The sequence below is a fragment of the Liolophura sinensis genome, chromosome 2, assembly GCF_032854445.1.
Source record: "Liolophura sinensis isolate JHLJ2023 chromosome 2, CUHK_Ljap_v2, whole genome shotgun sequence".
Classification (NCBI taxonomy): domain Eukaryota; kingdom Metazoa; phylum Mollusca; class Polyplacophora; order Chitonida; family Chitonidae; genus Liolophura; species Liolophura sinensis.
Genome location: NC_088296.1, coordinates 25,132,449 through 25,144,997, shown reverse-complemented (window position 1 = coordinate 25,144,997; position 12,549 = coordinate 25,132,449). Strand labels below are relative to the sequence as shown.

Genomic DNA, 12,549 nt, shown 5'->3' with positions numbered 1-12,549 from the left:
GCAACTCAGGTTTATTTCATTATTGACTTTATTTCAGAGCTAGATGTCTCATTTTGAGTAATCACTTGATGGCAAATAAGTTCTAAAACGACTTGAAATGAGTTCTAGGCCAAAGTGACATTACGCTTCAAGTAACATGTAAATGTCTGATGTGGACCCAGAAAGGGAGGTGTTTCCTCGGTCTAGTTTCCTCTGTCCTTACACCTGACCGAGGACGATGGTTCCTTTCGGGCCCTGTTTAGTTTCCTCTGTCCTTACACCTGACCGAGGACGGTGGTTCCTTTCGTGTCCTGTTTAGTTTCCTCTGTCCTTACACTTGACCGAGGACGGTGGTTCCTTTCGTGTTCTGTTTAGTTTCCTATGTCCTTACACCCGACAGAGGACATTGGTTTCAGTACAAAGGTGTCCTGACCTTTGTCCTTACACATGGCAAAGGACGGTGGTTCCTATCGTGTTCTGTCTAGTTTCCTCTGTCATTACACCTGACAGAGATCGATGGTTAAAATCATTTCCCGATTAGTTTCCCCTGTTCTTATCCCTGACAAAGGACGGCGGTTCCTATCGTGTTTTGTCTAGTTCCCTCTGTCCTTACACCCGACAGAGGACGGTGGATCCTATCGTGTCCTGTCCAGTTTCCTTTGTCCTTATATCTGACCGAGGACGGTGGTCCTATCGTATCCTGTCTAGTTTCCTCTGTCATTACACCTGACAGAGATCGGTGGTTAAAATCGTTTCCCGATTAGTTTCCCCTGTCCTTATCCCTGACAAAGGACGGCGGTTCCTATCGTGTCCTGTCTAGTTTCCTCTGTCGTTACATATGACAGAGGATGGTGGATCCTATCGTGTCCTGTCCAGTTTGCTCTATCCTTACACCTGAGAGAGGACGGTGGTCCTATCGTATCCTGTCTAGTTTTCTCTGTCCTTACCCCTGACAGAGGACAGTGGTTCCTATCGTGACCTGTCTAGTTTCCTCTATCCTTACACCTGACAGAGGACAGCGGTTCCTATCGTGTCCTGTCTAGGTTCCTCTGTCCTTACACCTGACAGAGGACAGCGGTTCCTATCGTGTCCTGTCTAGTTTTCTCTGTCCTTACACCTGACAGAGGGCAGTTGATCCTATCGTGTCCTGTCCAGTTTCCTCTATCCTTACACCTGACAGAGGACGGCGGTTCCTGTCGTGTCCTGTCTAGTTTCCTCTGTCCTTACATATGACAGAGGACGGTGGATCCTATCGTGTCCTGTCCAGTTTCCTCTATCCTTACACCTGACAGAGGACGGTGGTTAAAATCGTATCCTGTCTAGTTTCCTCTGTCCTTACCCCTGACAGAGGACAGTGGGTCCTATCGTGACCTGTCTAGTTTCCTCTATCCTTACACCTGACAGAGGACAGTGTTTCCTATCGTATCCTGTCTAGTTTCTTCTGTCCTTACACCTGACAGAGAACCGTGGTTCCTATCGTATCCTGTCTAGTTTACTCTATCCTTACACCTGACAGAGAACCGTGGATCCTATCGTGACCTGTCTAGTTTCCTGTATCCTTACATCTGACCGAGGACAGTGGTCCTATCGTATCCTGTCTAGTTTCCTCTATCCTTACACCTGACAGAGAACAGTGGTTCCTATCGTGACCTGTCTAGTTTCCTCTATCCTTACACCTACCAAAAGTCGGTGGTTCCTGTCGGACAATTCCATATATGTAATTCCTATATACCTGGCAAAAGAAGTGGTTCTTACAGATCCCTGTGGTACTTACAGAACCCTGTCCCCAGTTTCCTCCATCCAAGGCCAAAAACGTTGGTTCTCCATAAACATTGTCTAGTTTCCTCTATCCATACACCCGGCAAAGGACGTGGTTCTTACCTGTCCTTTGCCTCTATCTAGTTTCCTCCATCCAGTATACACAAGCATAAGCTTCATCGCCATCACATTAGTACACTATTCTAGACTTGATTAGTGCATTATTCTTGACTATGTGCACTGAGCACAAAATGAAGAAATAATGACAGTTCTAAGTCCAATCACAGTATGCATTATGCCGTCACCATCACTTCTGCTCGTTTTTTATTTTCCTTTTTTTTTGGCATTGAAATATGTGTGCGGGGGTTATTGAAGGGCCATGATTGACATATACAAGTGATTGTACAGTACACTGCTATCTTTGATGCAATTTTCATCAGGGGTCTCTCACCAATGCGGTCGCTGTGAGTTCAAGTCCAGCTCATGCTGGTTTCTTCTCTGGCCGTATGTGGGAAAGCCTCCAGCAACCTGCGGATGGTCGTGGATTCCCCCCGGGCTCTGCCGGCTTTCCTCCCACCATAATGCTGGCCACCGTCGTATAAGTGAAATATTCTTGAGTACGGCGTAAAACACCAATCAAATAAATAAATAAATATTTGTGACATCGTTTATGGGGTTTTTCCGAATGCCTCTCCGTACGTTATAATATCGTATTTGGGAAGGTCTGCCAGCAGCCAGAGGATTGCTCCACCAGGCTCTCTCGGTTTCTTCCCACCATAATGCTGGCGGCCGCCCCTGAAAATGGAAATATTCTTGAAAACGGGGTGAAACATAAATCAGCTTGCACTGGAGAAAAAGAAGAGCTAAACCTAATGTGTTGGAGGAAAAAAAATAGTTATGTATATTCTGGTTAGGACATAAATCTGTTTTATGAGAATATCCCCATGACTTACATGTACATGTAACTAAGAACGACATTTTATTTTATTATTATGAATCGTTGAAGCACCTTCGGATATGTAAATCTCCTCGATATGTTCGGATCCCATAGAATGAGTGAATCTTATCGACGAACAGAACCAGTCTGTAACATAGTCATACAGCCTTCGGTCTCCGTGTTGGGGACCTTTCTGGCTTACATGGCAAAGCCACTGGCCTACCGCCACTATCAGGCCCTTGACCAAAGAGGTCACGAGTTCGATTCCAGCTATAGCTATTTTTTGCAGTGGTTTCCGGTTATGAAATTAGGGAAGGCAAACCTTCCAACGTATGGCCGGAGAGGAAGCCAGCATGAAATTATTTACTACAGTAAGTGAGTGAGTCCATGCTTGGGGTTTAACATCGTATAGCAATTTTCCAGTCATATGACGACGAAGGAGTTCTTAGAGTGCATAAAACGTGTAATGTGCCTTCTTCTGGTGGGACGGATTTCCACCGCTCTTTTATCTAGTGCTGCTTCACTGGGAATCGCAAATTGTAAACAACTGACTTTCGGCAAGTCACTGACGAATTTACCAATACATAAGTTTACAGTGTCGTCTTGTACGGTAAAGTATGTCACTCTTTGGAAAAAGGAAAACACAGGAAAAAGTCGAACTGGCTAAACTAATGCTCATCCAAGCAAACCCTGCTCACTGAATGGTCAAGCAATGTAGGCTACAGACCCGAAAACGCGAACTCGTGTATCATACAGATATGCACACAATAGCGGTGAAAGACAAGTGGTCATCAACGAACGTTAGGCTACACACGAACAGTCACACACACTCCAAGATATATGTTTAGGGCCTAAGCTCCATACTATCTTACAAACGTCGCTGACTGTTTACTGTCACCAAGACGCATTATGAAATTTCCCCGCCTGATTCCCATCGATTGACGGGTGAGCGTTTCGACCTACATTAGCCAACGGCCAGCTCCTGACTTGCGCAAGAAACGAATTCAGAGCAACTTGAGAGCGACTTTGTGTTTTTAGCGAACAAAGCCCCTTTCGCAATCTACTGGAAAGCGATGCCTGTTTTGCGCAATTAGTGATTGTATAGTATAGGTAGTGCCACACCAGGGATCCGCTTCAGTACACACGCATACCGTACAGGCTATAAAGCACAGTGCCAGGTGAGCCCACACAGGAGGCACACCTGACGTGATCAGTAAACACACACATATAGGATATACCTGCGATACACTATACATTTGTGCACACCAGTTGTTTTCGGAGTTCACCTTGTGGTGAGTACTATTTCCATGCCGTGGATATGGAGGACACCTTTTGTAATCAGAATTAAGCTTTGACGCTGATGACCGGTCGCTACCGCTACCATATTTGTAAGGGATTAGATTCCAAATTGGTTATTTATTCATAATTAGCTAAAGAACTACTACAAACTGCATAGTTCTGCCTGGGGCCAGTTGTATACAAACCTCATAGTTCTGTTCGGGGCTAGTTGTGTACAAACCTCATAGTTCTGTTCGGGGCCAGTTGTGTACAAACCTCATAGTTTTGCCCGAGGCCAGCTGTGTACAAACCTCATAGTTTTGAACGGTGCCAGTTGTGTACAAACCTCATAGTTCTGCCTGGGGCCAGTTGTGTACAAACCTCATAGTTCTGTTCGGGGCCAGTTGTGTACAAACCTCATAGTTCTGTTCGGGGCCAGTTGTGTACAAACCTCAGAGTTTTGCCCAGGGTCAGTTGTATACAAACCTCATAGTTCTGTTCGGGGCCAGTTGTGTACAAACCTCAGCTCTGCTCGGGGCCAGTTGTGTACGAACCTCATAGTTCTGTTTGGGGTCAGTTGTGTACAAACCTCATAGTTCTCTTCGGAGCCAGTTGTGTACAAACCTCATAGTTTTGGCCGGGGTCAGTTGTGTACAAACCTCATTGTTCTGTTCGGAGCCAGTTGTGTACAAACCTCATAGTTTTGGCCGGGGTCAGTTGTGTACAAACCTCATAGTTCTGTTCGGATCCAGTTGTGTACAAACCTCATAGTTTTGGCCGGGGTCAGTTGTGTAGGCCTACAAACCCCATAGTTCTGTTTGGGGTCAGTTGTATACAAACCTCATAGCTCTGTTTGGGGCCAGTTGTGTACAAACCTCAGAGTTTTGCCCGGGGTCAGTTGTGTACAAACCTCATAGTTCTGTTCGGGGCACTGGGCGCTCGACTTTCAGCTAAACCGACAACTATAGCCCACCGTGTGTATTCAGAACTTCAGTTAATAACAAACTTGCCCTGATATACAACACGGAACGCTCCCGATAAGACGCTTGTATATCACACTCACCTTAAACCATCCTATTTCGCGTGAAACGACTGGAGCAAGACATTGCTTGGCGTATGACCATATTGTCTGCATTGTCTGACTCGTACACTACTAAGCGTTTACTTAGCCTCTCCGTAAACTGTAGGGATGTTTTAGACCATACCGATGTGGGTAAATCACGTTGCCAAGCGACCGTGTATTCATTGTGGAAATGTTATGAATACGAAAAGTTTATGGTTTACAGGATTTGTGGGCAACATTGTATATATTGCATACAATACCGTAGTCTTTTGTAGCCAGTATTTGATAAGTGTCTCGTAATACTGAACATTCTTTTTATCTGTTAGCAGATTTCCTGTTGTCCTCTGTCCAGCTCTACAACTCGCCATGAGTTCCCCATCAAACGAAACAAGTACAGGTAACTAACATTTTTCTCGTGAGTTATTCTGATACAGGGCCGTTTGCGCTGTTTTCATGTCATTGTAGGTTATTTGTAATGACAACACAACACAACGACAGATCTATGTCGTCTAAGACGTTGCAATTATGTCACTGCATCTGTTGTACTTAATTCGACACAAGCCAGGCATGCGCAACAGGGCAGTTTGCTTTCATTTAAGCATTTACCTAAACAGGTCAAATAAAATCACTAACTGAGGTAAATAGACAAGAGACCGTATTTCACCGGTTAGGCGTGACCATTTGCCAGCTATCACACCATCATCACTGCTCTGTTTTATTCTCTCTGCTGTATAAGTATTGTATTATATTTTATGATTTTGCAAACTTTCCGTGGGACAAAACAAAGCAATGAAGAAAACATATTCCGAAAGATCACTAAAATTGTATTTGAAGTATTAATGTTTTTCTAACCTCACTACATGGATGTATGGGTTTTCTTTCTAAGGTAGGCTTTATGGGCCATATGCAATGAAATACCAGACATTTCTACACTGTATCATGTTTTTTCACTACAATCAGCGCAATATCAGATTTACAGGTCTATAGGTTCTCTTGCATATTAAACATCAGTAATACAATAAAATTTATAACAAATTTGGTTTGTGGAGAAAAATGCTTTTGCATAGAAGTAGACAAAAATATGGCCTCGGTCTACATGGGAAGGTCTACCAACAACCTTGGAGAAGGTAGTGTGTTTCCCCAGGGGAAAGCCCAATTTTCTCCCAACATAATGGTGGCTGCCGTCGCATAAATGAAATACTCTTGAGCATACGGCGTAAAACACCAATCAAATAAATAAAAAAATAAATCCAAAATAAATATGGTCCATTATTTCCACTTAACAATTCAAACATTCAACGGCACTTTGCTCGGTGAAAAAATAATGTTCAAAAATCGGCAGACGTATTTTTAGACAGCATTTGCCATAGTCATTCAGAAGAGCGTTCCATCATTTAATTGTTGTTGAGCATGCGTATAACGTATGTACAAATCAGACCAGGGACTGAGTGATGTACGAATGACAAATATCCATAATTAGGTTAAAACGTTCAAAAACGGCTAATGGCGTTCACAAACTTAATACGTGTGATATAAGCACTACTAAATAGAATTTGATGCATAATCACTTACGCTATATGTTATGTTTTGAACACATACTGTTTAAAAATGCTATAAATGGAGGGGGTTTTTTGGGGGGGGGGGGGAATCAAAGAACAGTCCAAATAATTATTAGCACAAATTATGAGACAAAATGGGTAATGAAGGTCGTACAATTTATAATACGAATCGCTTCACAACATTTTTTCAATCTTTTAAACCTTATATCATTTTAACACGATAAATAATACGCTAATATTCTCTGAAAGGAAACATAATTTGAGTTACACTTTCGGTGAATAGAGAAAATTTGATGTGATTAGAACATATGGATCATTACCAAAAATCTGGGCGTATATTATCTCCCTAAAGGGGTAATACTTCATTAGGAATGTACAAAGCGTTTCAATATTGTGAGAATCCTAACAGGTTATTTTCATTTCAAAATTTTTGTTCCAGATATGTTTGTGTGATCAGCTGAAATCCTTGGATGGGGAAATGTTTATTCTTTCTTAAAATTATTGTAGCAATAAAGTGTTTTTTCCAAACCCCATATTGCATATTTGTTCGTTATGTAGTCTACAACTCATATACTTAATTTTCTTTTCAATCTTTTGTTACAGCTGACTGCTTCAGTGAGTATATACATCCTTGTTAAGACGAATGTTGCCTTCTGATCAGATGGTCTGTAAATCAACACCATGTACATGTCTTAATTTGCGTAAACCTATCCGGTTGGGTTCAGTAAAGTACTGAAATGTGATGACAACACAGCATTTTAAGTAGTTTTAGACCACTGACGTCTAATAAATTGAAGTTAACATCACTGCATACTTTTACATACGTATAATTCTGCTCAAGTCAGAGAGCTATCACACTGTTGTCGTTGTTCTGGTTTTACTCTCTGCGTTGTACGTCTATCATACTGTCGTCGTTGTTCTGGTTTTACTCTCTGTGCTGTGCGTCTATCACACCGTCGTCGTTGTTCTGGTTTTACTCTCTGTGCTGTACGTCTATCATACTGTCGTCGTTGTTCTGGTTTTACTGTCTGTGCTGTACGTCTATCACACTGTCGTCGTTGTTCTGGTTTTACTCTCTGTGCTGTACGTCTATCATACTGTCGTCGTTGTTCTGGTTTTACTCTCTGTGCTGTACGTCTATCACACTGTCGTCGTTGTTCTGGTTTTACTCTCTGTGCTGTACGTCTATCATACTGTCGTCGTTGTCCTGGTTTTACTCTCTGTGCTGTACGTCTATCACACTGTCGTCGTTGTTCTGGTTTTACTCTCTGTGCTGTACGTCTATCACACTGTCGTCGTTGTTCTGGTTTTACTCTCTGTGCTGTACGTCTATCACACTGTCGTCGTTGTTCTGGTTTTACTCTCTGTGCTGCACGTCTATCACACTGTCGTCGTTGTTCTGGTTTTACTCTCTGTGCTGTACGTCTATCACACTGTCGTCGTTGTTCTGGTTTTACTCTCTGTGCTGTACGTCTATCACACTGTCGTCGTTGTTCTGGTTTTACTCTCTGTGCTGTACGTCTATCACACTCTCGTCGTTGTTCTGGTTTTACTCTCTGTGCTGTACGTCTATCACACTGTCGTCGTTGTTCTGGTTTTACTCTCTGTACTGTACGTCTATCACACTGTCGTCGTTGTTCTGGTTTTACTCTCTGTGCTGTACGTCTATCACACTGTCGTCGTTGTTCTGGTTTTACTCTCTGTGCTGTACGTCTATCATACTGTCGTCGTTGTTCTGGTTTTACTCTCTGTGCTGTACGTCTATCACACTGTCGTCGTTGTTCTGGTTTTACTCTCTGTGCTGTACGTCTATCACACTGTCGTCGTTGTTCTGGTTTTACTCTCTGTGCTGTACGTCTATCACACTGTTGTCGTTGTTCTGGTTTTACTCTCTGTGCTGTACGTCTATCACACTGTCGTCGTTGTTCTGGTTTTACTCTCTGTCCTGTACGTCTATCACACTCTCGTCGTTGTTCTGGTTTTACTCTCTGTGCTGTACGTCTATCACACTGTCGTCGTTGTTCTGGTTTTACTCTCTGTGCTGTACGTCTATCACACTGTCGTCGTTGTTCTGGTTTTACTCTCTGTGCTGTACGTCTATCACACTGTCGTCGTTGTTCTGGTTTTACTCTCTGTGCTGTACGTCTATCACACTCTCGTCGTTGTTCTGGTTTTACTCTCTGTGCTGTACGTCTATCATACTGTCGTCGTTGTTCTGGTTTTACTCTCTGTGCTGTACGTCTATCACACTGTCGTCGTTGTTCTGGTTTTACTCTCTCTGCTGTACGTCTATCACACTGTCGTCGTTGTTCTGGTTTTACTCTCTGTGCTGTACGTCTATCACACTGTCGTCGTTGTTCTGGTTTTACTCTCTGTCCTGTACGTCTATCACACTCTCGTCGTTGTTCTGGTTTTACTCTCTGTGCTGTACGTCTATCACACTCTCGTCGTTGTTCTGGTTTTACTCTCTCTGCTTTAATCTTTGTATTATAATTACAGTATTTTACTCCATCGTATAAAGCAGAAAATCATTGCGAACATGTACCAAGCTTTTGTAGTGTTGCTGGGCTGTATACGTCACCGGATAATTTTAACAGGAATTCTGTTGTCTGCCTGATGTCATACAGAACGTAATCTGTTATAGCACCAGATTGTTCTGTTAAATATACAATGTAGCACAAACATTCTATTTTTTTCTGTTGTCTGCTTGACGATATATCTGTAGAATGTATTCATTTTTGTTTTTGTTTTGTGTTTGTTTTTTTCAACATAAAGATTATACTGGATTATAACAGACTATAATGTTGAATAGGACACAGTAGGACACACTATGTTATAATAGCCATATGTTACTCCCTAGCTTCACTCAGACAACAGATTTTCTATTGAAATTAACAGATTATTTTTTAGAGTGCATGTAGCATTACGTTCCCAGATAATTCTGTAATCGCCTATTTCACTTTGCAGCCACGTCTCAAGGTTACCTATCCTTGTTAATCATCACGTGCCTGATATTTGTCGCCCACGTGGTGCATTTCGTCATCATGGTACTGTACCACCGCTGCCGTAAGTTAGCACTTCTTCCTACTCGACATCTTTCTTAAAAGAAAAGAAAAAAAATTAAATAAACTTCAGAGATAGGCAAAGAAAATACTAATGTGAACTATATGTCAGATTGAAGACAATTAAACACATTCCAGAAAAAGAGTTCGATTTGTTTGTTTTTGTATTTTTTCTGCCTAGTAAAACGCATTTGAAACATTGGATTCTAAAGTGGCCTTATCTGGCCATATTGGGACCAGTGACGTCACCTCAGGTTTGTGTAGCCATTTAACACACAGTTTTCTACATTTCATCTTTCAAAGTCCGTAAACCTATAGATCTATAATTGTATTCGCCGAATTGGCCGTGAAAGAAACCATTCCGAGCAAATAATCTCAGATGTATGGTTGATTTCAGGTACAGATACTGTATTCTATGCATTAGAATTAGAATTACAATGCATTTGTAAGGACCGTGGTCTGGAGGTCAAAGGTGCTTGCCTTTCAATTGCTGAGAAACGCGGGGCACGAGTTCAATCCCTGCTTTGGGCATGCAGCGAATGTGTAAATTTCCCCGCGCTAACAGCGCTAGTTGGGCATTGGTGACAATAAGCAGTCCACAACGCTCGTGTTGTCATTTAAGCAATCTTACGTTAATTTAAGACTACCGGCCGTGTTGTGTGCATTTCTCTTCGTTTGTAACTTGCCACAGGTCGGTGGTTTAACCCCGGTATTACACCGGAAAAACAGAGAGCTATCGTATGAGTGAAAAAAAAATGAACAACGTTGAAATAAGTAAATAAATGTTTTCTTTAATAATAATTAATATTTCTTCATCTTTCTTTCTTCCTTTTTTTTTTTTTTTCTTCTTTATCTTTCATTTTCTTCATTTTTTTCTTTTCTTTTTTTACGGCACATTACACGTGCATGCCCTAAGGATTCCTTCGTCGTCATATGACTGAAAAATTGTTGAGTACGACGTTAAACCCCAAGCACTCACTCACTCACTCACTCACTCACTCACTCACTCTTTTTTTACGTAATTTTTCAGATTAATCTTCAAACCATATTTTTAATATAACTTTCAAAATGAACTGTGACACTATGACCAAGCCTGTTATATGAAGTATTTTTACCCTCATCTGTTGTCTTTCAGATTGTGCTTTTCGGCGTGTTCTAGGATTCGCCATAACGGGTGTTGTACTGTCATTGAACTCTCTGATTCAGTTCGCGATCATAGTTGCTAAGCCAAGTAAGTCATTCGTCAAACATACCAACTTATTTCCACCCACTCATCTTCCACTTTTTCTAAGGCCAAATAATTTTTCCCCCTCCCAGCTTATCCCGTGATTGTACGTGGGAAGGTTTGGCAGCAACCTTCGGATGGTCGTCTGTTTCCCCCCATGTCCGGTTTCCTCCCACCATAGTGCTGGCCTTCGTCGTATAAGTGAAATATTCTTGAGTACGGCGAAAAACACAGATCAAAAAGAAAATAAATATGAGCGTCATGTCCGACATTCGTATCCCATTCGTAGTCCGTAAAGGGCGTTCCAAGTCGATAATCGCAAGATCTATTTCCAAAACAACGTTTAACACTAGCTCCCAAAGACAAAAGTATGTAAGAAGGTTAAGGTTACATAAAGTTAGCCACCAATAAATCATGCAAAGTGAACTCGTATATGACTTAAGCTTTTCAGTTATTTGTCAACTGTTAGTGGTTTAACATTTAATTTAATTAAATACGTTTCATTTCAGCCTCTTGTGGCAACCAAATCGCCGGTGTTGTCCTGATGTCTGTATCGGCTTTCTTTTTGATCATTGTGACCGTGGTGTATTTCTCGGTACGTAAAACTAGGAGTTAGTGTCTGTGCTGTTTCTCGTGTCTGTGCTGTTTCTCGTGTCTGTGCTGTTTCTCGTGTTTGTGTTGTTTCTCGTGTCTGTGCTGTTACTCGTGTTTGTGTTGTTTCTCGTGTCTGTGCTGTCACTCGTGACTGCTGTTTCTCGTGTCTGTGCTGTGTCTCGTACCTGTGCTGTGTCTCGTACCTGTGCTGTGTCTCGTATCTCTGCTGTCACTGGACTCTGGTTAAGTTTCTCGTGTCTGTGCAGTTTCTCGTATCTGTGCCGTTTCTTATGTCTGTGCTGTCTCTCGTGTCCGTGTTGTCTCTGTGGTATCTGTGCTGCCTCTCGTATCGGTACTCTTCCTGATGTCTGTTTCAGAAACTGCAGGGAACAGGATCACAGACCATGTGCAGTACGACGTCCGCATGCAATATGACCACTGTATCCAATACGAAGGCCCAGCACATGTATTAGACCAGGAAGAAATCTCAAATCCGATGCGAGCGTCTGGGACGAGACGGTGTATCTGACAATACCTTTGCTTTTAAAGGGTCACGGCTGTCACTGGGTTTCGTGGCTTTTTTAAAAATAAATGACATGAGAATCTAGTTTCTGTACTACATGCATATCAAGTTTTGTTTTCAATTTAGACTTTATATCGCCAAGGTATAGCTGAAATATTGTCACTAGGAACTAGACTGTGTTTATTGCCGTTGAATAGAACAATGTTTGAATAAAAATTTCAAAAGAGCATTGTTAGATATTTCTTGTGATATAGATCGAACGTGTATTTTGCTAAACTTTCTGTCAATCACAGAAATTGTCAATACGGTGTCATTGATCCCTATAGAGTTTGTGATAATAACGGTTCTCAAATTCCCTCATGTAGTATTCAGCACGGTTGTTTGCAGTTCTGTGTGTGTTCGGTTGTTGGAAGTGGGCGGGGTGCGGAGGGAGAACTGGTGAAACTATATGTATAAGCGTTTGTTTTTTTTTTCAGATAAACAAGTTAAATTCCAGCCAGCCATTTCGTTATTTGATCATATATTTGATATTCGACGCCCCTTCCAAAAACACTCAATAACACTCTTAAGT

The 12,549-nt window shown here is 41.9% G+C and overlaps 1 protein-coding gene across 1 annotated transcript; it reads left to right on the top strand.

Annotated features, from left to right (window-relative positions):
- The first annotated feature begins 5,205 nt into the window (after positions 1 to 5,205).
- LOC135463187 (uncharacterized) lies at positions 5,206 to 12,386 on the top strand. Its single transcript, XM_064740503.1, has 6 exons — positions 5,206 to 5,412; positions 7,178 to 7,189; positions 9,542 to 9,640; positions 10,772 to 10,867; positions 11,371 to 11,456; positions 11,833 to 12,386. The coding sequence occupies exons 1-6, from the start codon at positions 5,382 to 5,384 to the stop codon at positions 11,926 to 11,928; spliced, it is 420 nt and encodes a 139-aa protein (XP_064596573.1). The 5' UTR covers positions 5,206 to 5,381; the 3' UTR covers positions 11,929 to 12,386.
- The last annotated feature ends 163 nt before the right edge of the window (positions 12,387 to 12,549 follow it).